This window comes from Mustelus asterias, chromosome 19 (genome assembly GCF_964213995.1).
Source record: "Mustelus asterias chromosome 19, sMusAst1.hap1.1, whole genome shotgun sequence".
In the NCBI taxonomy this organism is placed as follows: domain Eukaryota; kingdom Metazoa; phylum Chordata; class Chondrichthyes; order Carcharhiniformes; family Triakidae; genus Mustelus; species Mustelus asterias.
The window spans coordinates 67,673,921-67,691,338 of record NC_135819.1 but is presented as its reverse complement, the minus strand read 5'-3'; the positions used below and the strand labels follow the sequence as shown (position 1 = coordinate 67,691,338).

At 44.9% G+C, this 17,418-nt stretch overlaps 1 protein-coding gene across 10 annotated transcripts in view; it reads left to right on the top strand.

Annotated features, from left to right (window-relative positions):
* Positions 1-17,418, top strand: part of nrf1 (nuclear respiratory factor 1) — a 68,974-nt gene that overhangs the window by 32,434 nt on the left and 19,122 nt on the right. For all 10 annotated transcript variants that reach the window (XM_078235807.1, XM_078235810.1, XM_078235804.1 and 7 more), the window contains 2 exons: positions 919-1,076; positions 9,609-9,733. In XM_078235807.1, coding sequence (XP_078091933.1) covers positions 919-1,076; positions 9,609-9,733 — 283 coding nt within the window. The remainder of the gene's footprint in view (positions 1-918; positions 1,077-9,608; positions 9,734-17,418) is intronic.

Here is a 17,418-nt window from a genome sequence, read left to right as displayed (position 1 = left end):
AGTGGAAATCTTAGCTATTCCTCCTACTCGAGCCAATTGTAACATCGTGACTGAAATGATTTGGCACCGACCATAGATGAACCATGTGTCCTTTCTGATCTGTATGGTCCTGCTGTGTTTGTCGTAACCGGCTGAGTCACCTGGGAACCCCGAATTCTCTTTCTGGTAATGCTAAACCTTTGAAAGAATGGAAATTGGCAATGGATTTGTTTAGAGAGAATGGGTAGTCTAGGGTGGAGTTTTTAATTTTGTTTAAATAGTCCTCCTGAACTTTCAGCAGAAAATCTACCGTTTGTTTTTGATTCTCTCCAAAAGGGCGAGGTATTGATGGAAAGGAGCTGCCTGTGTCCCTGAACTGCCCTGCTCATTTTAAACTGGGGCTCGACTAGTCTGAAAGCTATCATAGATTTACCCCACTGCGGGAAACCCTCTTCTTGCCTTCAGCCCCAACCCCCTTCTCCCCAACTGCTTGTGATTTGTGGAAATGTTCCAAAACAGCAGTTGGAGCAGGAGATATTAATTTTCCATTAGTTTTCTTTCTTGAGCTACATTTTTTTTTTAAAAAAAGACTGTGACAATATGCGCCTATTCCTCTCGCCCTCCCACCCCACCAAAAATGTGCAGATTGGGTGGATTATGCATGCTAAATTAACCCTTAGTGTCCCCGGATGTGATAGGCTAAAGGGATTAGCAGGGTAACTAAGCAGGGATAGGGCCTGGGTGGGATTGTTGTCAGTGCAGACTCGATGGGTCGAACGGCCTCCTTCTACACTGTAGGGTTTCTATGATTCTACCCCAATCACTCCCTGCGCGCGCACAGACACACACACACACACACACACACACACAGATTTTCCTTCAGTTCTTCATGTTTTTTTTTGTTTCTGCCTCAGTAACACCAGCACTTTCTTCACACAGGTGGAGCAGAACTGGGCCACGTTGCAAGGCGGAGAAATGGCCATCCAGACAACCCAGGCCTCTGAAGCCACCCAGGCCGTGGCCTCTCTGGCAGAGGCTGCAGTGGCTGCATCCCAGGAGATGCAGCAAGGGGCCACCGTTACCATGGCACTGAACAGGTGGGTATCAATCAGCGGTGCTCTGGAGGGAAGTTGCATAAAATTCCGCCTTGATTCCCAGGGAAAGAAGGGAAATATCCTGGACTAACAGCTGGACTTTAGTCTAAATTTCATTTTCAAGTTCATTGATTTTAAAATGTGCAACTTTTCGAGCTTGTGGCTGAAAATGATCCTTTTATTGATGCGCCTCATTCACATTTCACAGTTAATTGGATTTTAATTTTTCAATTAGTTTGATATAGATCATCCTCTTTCCTAGTACCAGTATATTCAATTCTGCACACGAGCTGGCCTACCTGTGGGGGTGGATGAGTGAATAAGTTGTAAAGGGGGACAAGGCTGGGGATAGAAATCAAAAAGCAGGTGAAATTCCCCTTTCAGACTCTTTTAGCAGCTCAAATTCTACCAAGCAGTTTTGGCCAAGACCCAAGATAAGGTCAACTTGCTGATCTGACCCCCAAGACCGAGATAAGTTATAGGGAAGATAATGGTGCCTAATGAAGGTGAGAGGATAACTCCAAAAGGGGTGTTGCCTGGGGGTGAGACAAGCTTGCAAACAAATTTGTGCCAGTAATCATTTGGCAAGTTTGTTCAGAGTAGCCCAGGTCAGAAAGGTTGAAGGTTTGAGCCCCTGATCGATGCTGAGTTCGGTGATCTCCAGTTGAGGAAACAGAGTGAGAATGAAGCACCTAAAGTTGTTTTTTGACCCTGTTCTGGAGATGAGAAAATTAGCCAAAGCAATTCCTGCCCTCCACCCCTTGCTGGGCACTGTCTGTGTGGAGATAGGATCAGTTCTGATGAAGGATTGCATGCCTGAAATGTTAACTAGCCTGTTCTCTTCACCAATCCTGCCTGGCTTATTGTGTTTCCTGCGTTTTCTGTTTGTGACTCATAACCTGGGTATTTGATTGGTTACAAAAGATCCCAACACAGTATTTTGGGATCCCTCTGACACAAGTTTCTGGTTTTTCTTAACTTGCCAATTTTCCCTCCACTGGAAGACATTGACTCCATTCTAGAATGAGAATCCATGAGTTACTCTCTGGTACCCCACCCAAATAGGTCATCTTCATCTGTGCAGGCTATTCAACTGGAGAGGAGGGAAGGGTCACCAGCAAATCAAATCATCACATATCCCTCCTTGTGTCTGCTCCAGTTGGGATACTGGCTAAGAATCATGGGCGAGGCACTAGGATCTGTTGTCTGTCCCTCAATCGTGACTAAGTGACAGCCTCTAAGCTAAAAGGCTCATGGAGAACTTCCCTTTCCAGGCTGACACTCAAGTGCATGAGGGAGTTCTGCAGTTTTGGAGGTGCTGCCTTTCAGGCGAGAAGATGTGCCATCTTTTCTCTCAGCTGGACTCCCATGGCACCTTTTTGCAGAAGGAGTCCCTAATGCCATAGCCAACATTATCCCCGCAGCAGCATCACTAAATCCCATTATCTGGTCATTATCACAGTGCCACCTGTGGGATCTTGCTGTACACAAATTGGATGCCTCATTTCCTACACTAAACAGTGATCACACTGCAAAAGTACTTTATTGGGTGGCACAGTTGTTAGCACTGCTAACTCAGCACCAGGGACCCGGGTTCAATTCCCGGGTTGGGTCACTGTGTGGAGTTTGCTCGTTCTCCCCGTGTCTGCGTGGGTTTCCTCCGGGTGCTCTGGTTTCCTCCCACAGTCCAAAGATGTGCAAGTTAACTGGATTGGCCATGCTAAATTGCCCCTAGTGTCAGGGGGACTAGCTAGGGTAAGTGCATAGGGTTATGGGGATAGGGCCTGGGTGGGATTGTGGTCGGTGCAGACTCGATGGGCCGAATGGCCTCCAGCACTGCAGGATTCTATGATTCCACTTTGGAATGCCCTGAGGACACTGCATAAATGCAAGTTATTTTAATTTTACCTCTTATTGCTCTATGGATGCTGTACCTCACTCAGCACAGAGCACAGGTTGAATCTTGGGCCTCCCAGGTGGTGGCACTGCTCACTGGATTCAATCGCTGCACCAGCTGGGGAAGACTGGCACAAGTTTCTGTTGGAATTTGATCTCAGGGCAGACAGGTGAACTGCTGGTGAGCCAGCGGTTTGTAGAGGGGCCACAACATGTTATTTATGCCACCGGTGTTGTTCAAAACTCATTACTTGAAACAACACCAGCTGAGTGTGTTTTTGGGAACTGTTGACTGAGGCTTGAGTAAAGCAAAGTGGCTGTGGGGGAAGGGTGCATTAGCATGGTATGAAATCCATCTAAAATATAAGCAAATTACTGCGAATGCTGGAATCTGAAACAAGCAAAAATGCTGGAAAATCTCAACAGGTCTGACAGCGTTGGTGGAGAGAGAACAGAGCCAATGTTTTGAGTCCAGAAGACTTTGTCAGAGTTAAAGAAATCTAACTGTATATTTTTAGATTGGGTGTACAGTGTACCCTTGGATTGTTGATTCTAAACCAAAGGAGCAAGTGGGGGATGTCTCATTTTTTAGAATATAGGCAAAGATATGGACTGAGGCGCCTGAAATTGGACATATGGCTCTTATGCTGTTGGCACAGGAGGAATGTTAACTGTGGATGTCAAATATTGGAGAAGTGAGGCTGATGTACGTGCCGCAGCTTTCTTCGACTACCTTTATCGATCAGTGCGTTTATACAGAATTTCTCAGCCACTCTTGGAAAGGGTTCAAACTTAATAGAAGCTAAACTCAAATGCAGTCTTTTTTGGGTAGAGTCTGTGGTGAGGCGGATTGTACAAGGTGCTTAGTAGAAGTGAGCTTAATGAGTGGAATGACATATTCTCATTCCCTGCTTTCTTCTGTCTCTAAGCAACAAATGTAATGTTAAAGATGAGATAGAATGTGTCAGGACATACGAGTTATAAATTGGGCAAGAAATTAAAAGTTCTCACTGCGAGTAGAAATTTTCCAATTCCCTGTCCTGTGGTGACAGGACCCTCTTTGAACAATCTGGGGAGTTGGGAAGTGGGCAAGGGGAATGTTCTTGCATTCTAAAAATTTGAAGTCTAAATAGTGTCCTGTTTAAAATAAGATTCCGTTTTTTCTTTACTGGTTTCCTGCCAGTTCTCCACTCCTATTGCCATCCCCTGCCACCTGCACACTCAAAGGCATTAGATTAGCAAATGACAGCAAGTGGTTTTCCACAATGAACTTTCCCACCCAAACTGCTGCGATTTCTATTGCTTCTGCGCTGACGGAGATCAGCTGACTGAGCACAGATGAAGGAATGGAAAAAATTCACAAAGGGGGGTTAATTTGTTTAAAAAGTTCAACCATCAAAGACAAACAATTGCCTGCTCTTGTTGCGACTCTGATGGCACTAACTGCGCAGTCGTGTCAGAGTCTCCCACAGGCTGGCAAAATACATCAACATTGAATAGGAATTTCTTGCTCATAGACAGAATTCACTTCAAATAGGGAATTTAACCCCTTCAGAGGCACATATTAAAAGTCCTGCAGTTTGACAAGCACTATAGACGCAATTGGTTTTTATACATTTTCCAACAAAAAAAACCAAGACAGATTCACACGAGGCTCCAGGGATGAGGAACTTCAGTTAGAAATTGCAGAAATTGGGACTGTTCACCCTGGAGAAGAGAAAGTTGAGAGGAGATTTGATAGAGGTATTCAGAATCACCAAGGGTCTAAACAGCAGTTGGAGAGAAACTTCCCACTCGTGAAAGGATCGAGAACAAGAGGGCACAGATTTAAAGTAACCGGCAAAAACAAGCAAGGGCAAGATGAGCAGAATCTTTTTGATGCAGTGAATGGTCCTGGAATGCAGTACCTGAGAACGTGGTGGAGGCAAATTCAATCGAGGCAGTCAAAGGGGAATTAGATTATTATCCCAAAAGGTAGACTGTGTAGGGTTACTGGGAGAAGGTGTGAGAATGCACTAGATAAATTGCCCCTTCTGCACTAACAATTCTGTGATTCTGAAATTATTCTGGGAAGAAACACCAATTTAAATTGTACAAATTTGGTTAATTGCTAACAGCTTTTCCACTTTGAGCACATACCTTTACCAATCAACATTACAAATGCGTCATGTCGACCTCTGGGCTGCCTGCTTTTAATTAATCCATCAGACTTCTGATCAGATATATTTGATGCGCGTAGTTTGTGCCTTTGTAAATATCCTTGCATCTGGTGCAGGGGTTTTTTGGAGGCTTCTGTGGGCAATTCTTTCTACGTGCTATTGTGTTATTCTCCAGTTTCTAAAGGAAACCCCATATTATTGCCTTGGAGGTGACACAGTGGTTAGTACTGCTGCCTCATAGCGCAAGGGACCCGGATTCAATTTCCAGCTTGGGTCACTGTCTGTGTGGAGTTTGCACGTTCTCCCTGTGTCTGTGTGGGTTTCCTCTGGGTGCTCCGGTTTCCTCCCACAGTCTGAAAGACGTGCTGGTTAGAGTGTGGCGACTAGGGGGTTTTCACAGTAACTTCATTGCAGTGTGAATGTAAGCCTACTTGTGACTTATAATTAACTTTAACTGGAGGTTTTGTTTTTAAGTGAGGGTAATGTATGGTTAGCAGAGCGTGATTCCAGTCCTTACTGCAGATAGCTGCATTCGATGATTTTCCTCCCCTGCCCCCCACCAATAATTTTCCCAGGGGAATTCCGCCATCATTCTTCCTTCCGATTCTTATCCATTGAGCCCTGCTGGAGGTGCATGTTTGTGAGCTTAAAGGTGAGGACAGGATTAGGTTCTGTGGTGGTGCCATTTGCACCCAAACAGCCACTACTACTCACTGTCGAGGCTCAGACTTATATACTTAACTCTGAGATGAGATTCTGTTTCGGGAGGTGGGTGGTTTTGTGAAATCGGGGGCATCTTCTGTCAATGAATTGTAAAATTGTACATTGATTTCAGGAGATGACGATTATGTTTCACCCTCTCTTTTCCCGCCCCCTCACCCCCCCTACCCTGCCTACCAACTTTGAGAAATTTTGCAGCCATTTAAAAAATGCCCTATTTTTAAGTGGTAATGCTGCATTAATTCCAGCAGGGGACAGTAATGATTGGTAATTCCAAGCAGCAGTCCACTGGATTCAGACTCAACAGAGCTCGAGCTACAGCACATTATGCGCACCCTGTAATGTAACTAGTGTTGCATTATTCTTTGCTTGAATTGCAGTAAGACACTGACTATAATGTGCTACATTTAAAGAGTTTGTCAGGGGCCACAATCTCTACTGGTGACAGAATGGAGGACCGCTGTCACCCCATCTACCAAACAGGTTTTGGCCTTTTAACCCACGATATTTTTTTCTTCCAACCTTTCATTTCTCCCAGTTGCATCTGCATCACAGCAAAGTTCCAGAGTTGGCAAACTTTGCATCAGAACCCAGAAATGATGTGCAGCACATCTGCTGTAGACAATGTGGACACCAGTTAACCATTGATCCTTTTTAAGTTTAAAGCTTATTTATTAGTCACAAGTAGGCTTACATTAACACTGCAATGAAGTTACTGTGAAAATCTCTAGTCGCCACACTCCGCCGCCTGTTCGGGTACACTGAGGGAGAATTTAGCATGGCCAATGCACCTAGCCAGCACGTCTTTTGGACTGTGGGAGGAAACTAGAGAACCCGGAGGAAACCTACGCAGACCTGGTGAGAACGTACAGATTCCGCACAGACGGATTCTGTCCAGATGAGCAGCATGATGACACAGTGGTTAGCACTGCTGCCTCACAGCGACAGGGACCCTGGTTCAATTTCCAGCTTGGGCATTGTCCATGTGGAGTTTGCACATTCTCCCCGTATCTGCGTGGGTTTCCACTGGGTTGCCCCGGTTTCCTCCACAGTCCGAAAGATATGTTGGTTAGGTACATTGGCCATGCTAAATTCTCCTTCAGTGTACCCAAACAGGAGCCGGAGTGTGGCGACTAGGGGATTTTCACAGCAACTTCATTGCAGTGTTATTGTAAGCCTATTAGTGACAAAAATAAATAAACAGACAGTGACCCAAGCCACAAATCAAACCCGGGTCCCTGGCACTGTGAGCACAGCATTGCTAGCCACTGTGCCACCCTATAATCTGGAGGATTATTTGGGTCTCAACTGAGGAAAGAAGCCAGTTTTATAAACTTCAATTCAGTCTTCGTTCAAGATGGAATTAAATCTTGCTGCAGTTGGAGTGAGTTGATTTGAGGTTATTGGTGTTTTTACGGTGCCGTTTTTATTTTGGAGGGTTGTTGTGGGGTCTGTGAAACTCTCTTCCCCAGAGAGCAGTGAAGGTGGGATCATTGAATATGTTTAAAGCTGAGCTTCTTGATTGACAGGCGAGTCAAAGGTTATAGAGAATAGGAAGGAAAGTGGAGTTGAGGCCACAATCAGATTGACCATGATCTTATTGAATGGTGGAGCAGATGTGACGGGCCAAATGGCCCACTCCTGTTCATAATTCATATTTTCTTATTGCTAGGAAGTGCAGGACGTACTATACTCATATTTCATGACCATTTAGGCTGCATGGTATATCAAGGTTTGATACCATATGCAGAACTGTTCCCCAGCAAGACTTTGCTTCTTCAAGGGAGGAGTGAACAGTCAGCATGGCTGATTTGGTTGTCCCTTGAGTTGCATTTCAGGGTCTGTGCATATAACCGAGGCAGTACTGAGGAAGTGTCGCACCAGTGTCCTTCAGCTATCTGTAACCTCTGGTTACTGACTGTTCTGCCAGTGCCCTTTCTGCCTGCTTAAGTGAATGTCTTGTTGTTGCAACTTAGCAATGAAGTGAGTTTCCTGGAAAGATGAGATCAAATGGGCACATTGCTTTTGTGGTATATTTACAGGTGTGGAGAGACTAGAGAAGCTTTGTTCTTACAGCAGAGATGATTAAATGGAGGCATTTAAAATTCTAAGGAGTTATGAAAGAGTACATAGAACATAGAACAGTACAGCACAGAACAGGCCCTTCGGCCCACGATGTTGTGCCGAGCTTTATCTGAAACCAAGATCAAGCTATCCCACTCCCTATCATCCTGGTGTGCTCCATGTGCCTATCCAATAACCGCTTAAATGTTTCTAAAGTGTCTGACTCCACTATCACTGCAGGCAGTCCATTCCACACCCCAACCACTCTCTGCGTAAAGAACCTACCTCTGATATCCGTCCTGTATCTCCCACCACGAACCCTATAGTTATGCCCCCTTGTAATAGCTCCATCCACCCGAGGAAATAGTCTTTGAACGTTCACTCTATCTATCCCCTTCATCATTTTATACACCTCTATTAAGTCTCCCCTCAGCCTCCTCCGCTCCAGAGAGAATAGCCCTAGCTCCCTCAACCTTTCCTCATATGACCTACCCTCCAAACCAGGCAGCATCCTGGTAAATCTCCTCTGCACTCCTTCCAGCGCTTCCACATCCTTCCTATAGTGAGGTGACCAGAACTGCACACAATATTCCAAATGTGGTCTCACCAAGGTCCTGTGCAGTTGCAGCATAACCCCACGGCTCTTAAACTCCAACCCCCTGTTAATAAAAGCTAACACACTACAGGCCTTCTTCACAGCTCTATCCACTTGAGTGGCAACCTTTAGAGATCTGTGGATATGGACCCCAAGATCTCTCTGTTCCTCCACAGTCTTCAGAACCCTACCTTTGACCCTGTAATCCACATTTAAATTTGTCCTACCAAAATGAATCACCTCACATTTATCAGGGTTAAACTCCATTTGCCATTTTTCAGCCCAGCTTTGCATCCTATCTATGTCTCTTTGCAGCCTACAACAGCCCTCCACCTCATCCACTACTCCACCAATCTTGGTGTCATCAGCAAATTTACTGATCCACCCTTCAGCCCCCTCCTCTAAGTCATTAATAAAAATCACAAAGAGCAGAGGACCAAGCACTGATCCCTGCGGCACACCGCTAGCAACCTGCCTCCAATCCGAAAATTTTCCATCGACCACCACCCTCTGTCTTCGATCAGACAGCCAGTTGCCTATCCAATCGGCCAACTTTCCCTCTATCCCACACCTCCTCACTTTCATCATAAGCCGACCATGGGGGACCTTATCAAACGCCTTACTAAATAGAGAGAAACTCTTTCCATTGGCAAGAGGATTGTTTGTACCTTTAAGACTTGATTATCTGTAAAGACTGCATTCCAATCATTATTCTGTAAATTGAGTTTGTGTCTCTGTATGCCCTATTTGTGAGCATTTCTCCACTCCACCTGACGAAGGGACAGCCTGTTCCGAAAGCTAGTGGCATTTGCTACCAAATAAACCTGTTGGACTTTAACCTGGTGTTGTTAAACCTCTTACTGTGTTTACCCCAGTCCAACGCCGGCATCTCCACATCAAGACTTTTTATGGGCCATGGGGGAAGGGCAAGAGGGATACTGAAACTAGCTGAACAATTCTTTCAAAGAGGCCAAGTGGCCTCCTTCTGTGCAGTATGACAGTATGTGTTGTATTTGTACTAATGTACATGCAGTATATTTCTACTGGCATCACTCAGTGCTGGCGAGTGTAGAGAGTGACCAGTATGTTTTGTGTTCCCAGCGAGGCTGCTGCCCATGCTGTTGCCACACTTGCAGAAGCCACCCTACAGGGCGGAGGCCAGATTGTACTATCAGGAGAGACTGCCGCTGCTGTAGGAGCATTGACTGGTGTTCAAGATGCCAATGGTAAGAATTGCCATTATTTCTTTCTATGATTTATCTTGAGCTGCAGTTGTGTTTTGAAGTCTGTTAATACATCCCATAAGTCCCGGTGATTTTTCTCTGTCATTGCTACCTATCCATTTTAGAATTCCTCCTTCGCCTCGGCTTCCCATCCTTTGACCCTATTTCCCTAGGTGCTGGCATTGCATTCAACCTTTAGAACTAACCCCTGTGGTATTTACAAACAGTTTTTCTCTAATCACAAGGTGAGTGGGGATGAAGATAGCACATTTTCATTCTGCATTCCAGAATGCTAAATTCTTCTCAAAACACCATCCATTCTTTTTAAAAATGAGCCCAGTGCCTTGGTGAACTTTCATGGCAACTGGCTCCAACTGTTCTGCATAAATAAATGCTTGTTGAGATCCTTTCTAAACTTTAACCTGACTGTCCTGCTGCCTGGGCATATGCAAGCATTGTTCAGGGTTTGCTTTCTCGAACCTGTTATGTACCTCATGTAACTGCATAGCATCTCCTGTTTGTCAAGAGCCCTAGCTTACCTAGTCATTGCTTACAGCTCATCCATCTGGCACAGGAGATTAGCAAACCTAATGGAATAAAATAGATTTGGGGGATTTTCAAAATTCATAATTGCGTCTAAGGAATTTAAAATGCTGTAGCTATTTATTTTGTAAAATTTAGCTGCGCAGACATCAAGGCTGTCACTTTCATTTTCCAAGCTGTCCGGGGCCTTTTGGTCTTGAACTGATGCCTGAGGCATTACCAGGATAAATATTTGATGACTACAAGCTGTCATGAAAGTTTTATGACTGTATCATAATAATGTGATGTAAACTTCATTCATAAAATCCTTTCAACATTGCAGCACACTCAATCCATCTTGAGCATGTCCGGCTCTTTAATCGGCCATAACTAATGAATGATGTGTAGCAGGTCCAGTAAAGATAAGTGCTTTTAGAAATTCACTTCTGGAGTAGGGAGAGAAGAATGGAGAGATTGAGTGATTAGTAGAACTCATGCACAAAGAAGTTGGCATCTAGGGATTATTATGAAAGTTTATTATGATTGTGTTTATAAAGGTTGGGATGTAAATGTGAAGGATAGGGCACATTCCTATCAGGGGCATCCAATATTCCTCTCAGTGCTCCCAGATCTGGTGTAACGTAATTGCATGTGGAGTCCAGTTTCCCTAATAAACCCCAGTGAAAACATTGGAAGAAGCCCCCCTCCTCCATACAACAGTTTGACACTGCCCACACCATCCATCCTTGTAATCTAAGTGACTGCCAACTAGTGCCACTGGGTTGGGACTCATAAACCTACTTTGCATAGTATTCTTGCAGCTAGTAAATTGGGGGGGGGGGGTAGAGACTTTGGTCCCATTAATCTGGATCAGAATGGAATTTATGTTTTAAAGATGGTGAAAGGACTATTCTACTGTGCCATTCTGTCCTCCATTAGTGAACTTGAAATAAATTCACTTGATTAATGTTTCTGGATATCCATTTCTACTTGGAATTCTGCACCAATATTTGACACAATTAAAAGTTCTTTGATTCAAGAGCTGGTACGCTGGCCATAAATGTTGGAAAAGCTTTAGGCTCCATCAGATTAGCAGAGAACTCCCAGCGGACCCTCTTGCAATATTGATTATTAATCTTGCCACGCGGCTGGAGAGGGGACAGCACCAAGCAGTCAGCCCTTTTATTTTGTGCTTGTTTGATCCTCAACAGCAGAAATGCTTTCATTTATTTCCTGCCTTGTCATGTATAAACCACCTGAGGCATTTTACACAGGGCATTACTTTCTGAAGTAAGCCCAGCCACTGTTCTGTACCATGCAGCAGCAGTGCCCCACATTCAGTAGTCACAAACTTCTTTTATTAGAAGGCCGTGGTAATTCCAGGGGCAAATGCTGGCTTTGTCACTTGTCTTTCACTGTGGCCCCAGCTATGTAGTTTTTTTTTGACCGTGATAACTTGAAAATGTGTTCTCGGGCTTCTCCAGTATACCTTGTATTCTCCATTGTCAACATCACACTTAATTGTGTCCCTTAATTCTTAACATCTGTATTGCCTGGAGTTTAGGCAGTCGCCTGTTCCAGTCTCCTGGTTGTCTGTGCAAATGACGTACAACTAGTCAAATGATAGAATTGAGTCTGATGTCAAGCCCTTTCAGGACTCTTGAGTGTAATTGGAACAATATCATTTAAGAGAAAAAAGAAATGTCTCATTTTCTTTCCTTAATGTTTCCTCCCTCCCTCTGCCCTCAAAAGACGTGTACTTTCCAAAAATAGCTCTCTCTCTCTTTGAGGCGTGTGGCCTTCTGAGCTGTTGTAAAGAGCTTTGAGGCAGTCCATTATCAGTCAATAGACTAAGCGGAACAACAGCTGTCATGGGCAATTCTGCCAGGCCCTGTGAGGCAGGCAGTAGCCTGTGAATCTGGGCAATAATTGGAAATGTGTGCATATGTATTTGAAAGTAAAGCTGATCAAAAGGTCTTAGTACGACAGGTAAGAAACAGTTCGAAAGTTTTTGCCTGCTGAATGCTGGAGTCTGTCAGGATGTAAAGCCTTGACTTTCCTGAATGTTGGTATGAGTCTGCCTGTGTGTGTGTGTGTGCCCGCGTGTGTGTGTGTGCCCGCGTGTGTGTGTGTGCCCGCGTGTGTGTGTGTGCCCGCGTGTGTGTGTGTGCCCGCGTGTGTGTGTGTGTGCCCGCGTGTGTGTGTGTGTGCCCGCGTGTGTGTGTGTGCCCGCGTGTGTGTGTGTGCCCGCGTGTGTGTGTGTGCCCGCGTGTGTGTGTGTGCCCGCGTGTGTGTGTGCCCGCGTGTGTGTGTGTGCCCGCGTGTGTGTGTGCCCGCGTGTGTGTGTGTGCCCGTGTGTGTGTGTGCCCGTGTGTGTGCCCCCGTGGGGGTGCGCGTGCGCCTGTGGGTGCGTGTGCGTGCGCCTGTGGGTGCGTGCGCGCGCCTGTGTGTGTGTGCGCAATAGGACAAAGGTCATTAGGGCAGAAAATGTAACTCTCGGTTCACATCTAAAAATAAACCCCAATAATCCTTGTTGTCCGAACAATTTAAGCAGATTTCGACCCACGTGTCTGGGGTGAATTTCAAATTGAACCTTCTGGCACACTGCTGCTGTAGATTTCTGCAGAGCGTTTATACCTTGGGGTAGGGGGCTTTTGAGGAGGAATGAAAGTTTAGAAAATGTTGCTCAGCACAAATCTGTGTTAAATCTAGTAAACATACGTCAACAGGGAGCTTGCACCCATGGAAACATGGACATACACCAGCAGGGAGCTAGCACCTGTGGAAACATACACGTACACTAGCAGAGAGCATGCAATCTCAACATGTGAAAACATACACCAGAACAATAACAGCTTCTGTGAAGATACACACCAGCTGGGAATAGTTCCCAGTTCACCAGCACTTTTCAGTGGATACACCTTTCACTCCTGGTGTATAATCCCAAAGGGGACCATTACTCCTGAAGACACATCTCCAAACTCTGTGGCCTGGGGCTGGGCTCCTCCTCCTGCGACTGGATCCTGAACTTCCCAACCCACAGACTGCAATCAGTAAGGATAGGCAACAACACCACCTCCACGATCATCCCCAACACCGGTGCCCCACAAAGCTGTGTCCTCATCCCCTTACTCCTTATACACCTGTGACTGTGTGGCCAACCAAAAGAGAAAATGCTGGAAAATCTCAGCAGGTCTGGCAGCATCAGGAAGGAGAAAAAAGCTGATGTTTTGAGTCCAGATGACCCTTTGTCACTGCCACTGTGTGGCCAAATTCCCCGCCAACTCGATTTTGAAGTTTGCTGACGACACCACCATAGTGGGTCGGATCTCAAACAATGACGAGACAGAGTACAGGAATGAGATAGAGAATCTGGTGAACTGGTGCAAAGCCAATAATCTCTCCCTCAATGTCAAAAAACAAAGAAGTCATTGACTTCAGGAAGCGTAGTGGAGAATATGCCCGTCTACATCAATGGGGACGAAGTAGAAATGGTCGAGAGCTTCAAGATTTTAGGTGTCCAGATCACCAACAACCTGTCCTGGTCCACCCATGCCGACACCATAGTTAAGAAAGCCCACCAATGCCTCAACTTTCTCAGAAGATTAAGGAAATTTGGCATGTCCGCTATGACTCTCACCAACTTATACAGATGCACCACAGAAAGCATTCTTTCTGGTTGTATCACAGCTTGGCATGGCTCCTGCTCTGCCCAAGACTGCAAGAAACTACAAAGGGTCGTGAATGAAGCCCAATCCATCATGGATCCATTGACTCCCATCCATTGACTCTGTCTACACTTCCCGCTGTCTCGGAAAAGCAGCCAGCATAATTAAGGACTCCACGCATACTCTCTTCCACCTTTTTCCGACAGGAAAAAGATACAAAAGTCTGAGGTCACGTATCAACCAACTCAAGAACAGCTTCCTCCCTGCTGCCATCTGACTTTGAATGGACCTACCTCACACTAATTTGATCTTTCTCTACACCCTAGCTATGGCTGTAACACTGCATTCTGAACTATCTCTTTTCCTTCTCTATGAACGGTATGCTTTGTCTGTATAGCACGCAAGAAACAATACTTTTCACTGTATACTAATACATGTGATAAATCAAATCCCTCATGGTGTATATTCCCTTGCGTGCTGGCTAGTGTTGGATAAATGATACAAGTTAAGAATTCTAATGGAACAAACCTCACTCATTCTTATAGCATTCTGATGGACGAGAGCCTGTTCACTTGCTCTGACTATAACATTTCTGTTGCCCAAATCTTTTCTATCCGTCCCCGTTTTGTGGAGATCCACCATTATGTTTCTGCTGGACACTGACTAATCTCCTTGGGAGAAAGCGGTGTTGTTTCTTGAGGTTTAATTTCTTTCTCTGCAGTATTTTTACTTCTGCTGAAGCGCGGGTGAAACTAGCAGTTCATTGGGCCAAGGGCACAGCGATGCAACAGTAGATATTTTTAGAAATCTTGATCTCAGCGTAACCCAGATTTTTTGGCATGGTAGTTAATACTTTCTATCAGGATTTGAGTGCGCTTACTGTCTACTGTACAATTCAATTAAACCTGGCTACGGAGTGAAGTATTTTGTTTGGAACAGGGTCAAAAATGAATAATTTTGTCTGATGTCTTTCTCGCTGCCCCCTACCTAAATTCTTCTCCATTTCTCACATATCATATCCATCACTGATTAGGACAAAAGAAAGGGAAAATGTTGGTTGATTGATTTGACGCTGTTGCGATAGTGCTTTGTGTGAGCCGCTCTTGACTTATTCTCGCAATCACTGCTTCTCTCAGAACATTCAGCAGTAACCTCTGAAGGTCACTGCCATCTAACACAAGCTACCCAGAGTCGAATATCCTAGGGTCCAGCATGCAGATTAAATGATGTCATCACCAGTAAATGGGTGCACCGTTGTTCTTTGCTTAAGACTCTTTAAAAACACAGTGACAGCAGAATTGACAAAGCTCATTAAGAAGGAAAGGGATAATGTTGAGCGTGTAGTACTGACAGATGAATCAGTGACGGCGAGCGATGTAAAAACCCACTTTCCAAAAAAAAGGACAGGAAGGGAGCAGCCACATTGTTAAAAATGAATATTTTACTGATTTGTGCTCATATACACAGAAACTGAGGGAAGCTCCCATTAACTCAGCAGCTACAATAGTTTGTGTCTGTCACGAAATCCAAGTGAAGGGCCAAATGTAAAGCAAGAGAAAACAAAATGAATGAGGAAGGAGAGGGCAACACTGATTCAAATGAAGTTCGGAAAAGAAGGCTTCAGGTTGATACAAGTGGATAGCGAGTTTGAGACCGACACGGGGGCGGCGCAGTGGTTAGCACTGCTGCCTCACAGCACCAGGGAACCCGGGTTCAATTCTGTCCTTGGGTGACTGCCTGTGTGGAGTTTACACATTCTCCCCAGGTGTGTGTGAGTTTCCTCTGGGTGCTCCACAGTCCAAAGATGTTCAGGTTAGGTGGATTGGCCATGCCAAATTGCCCCTTAGTGTCCCAAAATGTGTACGTTAGGGGGATTGGAGGGGTAAATACGTGGGGTTACGAGGATAAGGCAGGGTGTGGGCCTGGGAAAGATGCACTGTTGGAGAGTTGATGCAGACTTGATGGGTCGAATGGCCTCCTTCTGTACTGTCGGGATTCTATAATTTGGTACAGCACGATCAATGTGTGGGGTAGCTTCTAGTGTGGAAGAAAACGTCCTGGCACTTTTAAGAAGTAGCTGGAAGTGTAATGAGGTGAGGCAAGCTTTAGGTTTTTTCGTCTCGGGATGTAGAATAATCCACATGACCTTGCTCTTCCATACCTATGTGTAATCGGATACCTAGCTTGGGATTTGAAAAGAAACTATAGCCAGATGGGAGTGCTAACAGAGGTGAGAAGTTCCACAGCATTTAGTCCCTGGCAAAAAGTGGGTTTGGGTAGAAAAGAGGGTTTAGGTAGAAAAGAGGACCAAAAGACTTGATATTAGCTTTCAGGGAAAGGAAAGATTGTGTAGGATGATGTAGTTGGAGGGAGAGCAGCCACAGAATCTTGCTTACATGAGGACATCCCACCCGTGCTGGCTGTTTTCAAGGGCTGACCAGTTAGTCTCCCATCATTGCTTATTCCCCATAGACCTACAATTTTCTCTCCTTCAGCTAATTATCCAGTTGACTTTTGAAAGTTACTATTGAATCTGTTTGTTCTACTTGGAGGCAGTACATCCTAGATCATAACTCAATGCCTTGCTCCTTCCTATCTCAGTAATCTCCAGCCCCACACCCCTCCAAATTGTCTGCATTCATCTAATTCTGGCCTCTTGAGCATCTGCAATTTTAATTACTCCATCATTGGTGGCCATGCCTTCAGTAGCCATTAGGCTCTGCAATTCCCTCCTTCACCCCTCCAGCTTGCTTTCTTCCTTTAAGATGTTCCTTCAAAGATACTTCTTTGACTGAGCCTTTGGTCATCTTACCTAATAACTCCTTTTTAAAAAAATTCATTCGTGGGACATGGGCGTCGCTGGCTGGCCAACATTTTTTGCCCATCTCTAGTTGCATGAGGACAACTGAGAGTCAACTACATTGCTGTGGCTCTGAAGTCATATGTAGGTCAGACCAGGTAAGGACGGCAGATTTCCTTCCCGAAAGGACATTAGTGAACCAGATGGGTTTTTCTGACAATCAAAGAACAAAGAAAATTATAGCACGGGAACAGACCCTTCGGCCCTCCAAGCCTGCACTGACCGTGCTGCCTGACTGAACGACAATGATTTCATGGACATCAGTAGGTTTTTAATTCCAAATATTGTTTATTGAATTCAAATTCCACTATCTGCCGCGGCGGGATTCAAACCTGGGTCCCCAGAACATTAGCTGAGTTTCTGGATTAATAGTCCAGCAGCAATACCACCAGGCCATCACCTCCCCTTATGAAGCTTAGTGTCTTATTTTATCACACTCCTGTGAAGCACCTTGGAACATTTTATTGCATTAAAGGTGCTATATGAATATAAGTTGCTGTTTTTAAAATAAAATTCTTCTCTTCTGGTTCTATTCAAAGTCTTGTGATATATAAAAATCCCATAGTAGATTATGGCCTTCTCCGAAATCTCTCATCGTGACCATTCATAGAAAGAAAGATTTGCATTCATATAACGTC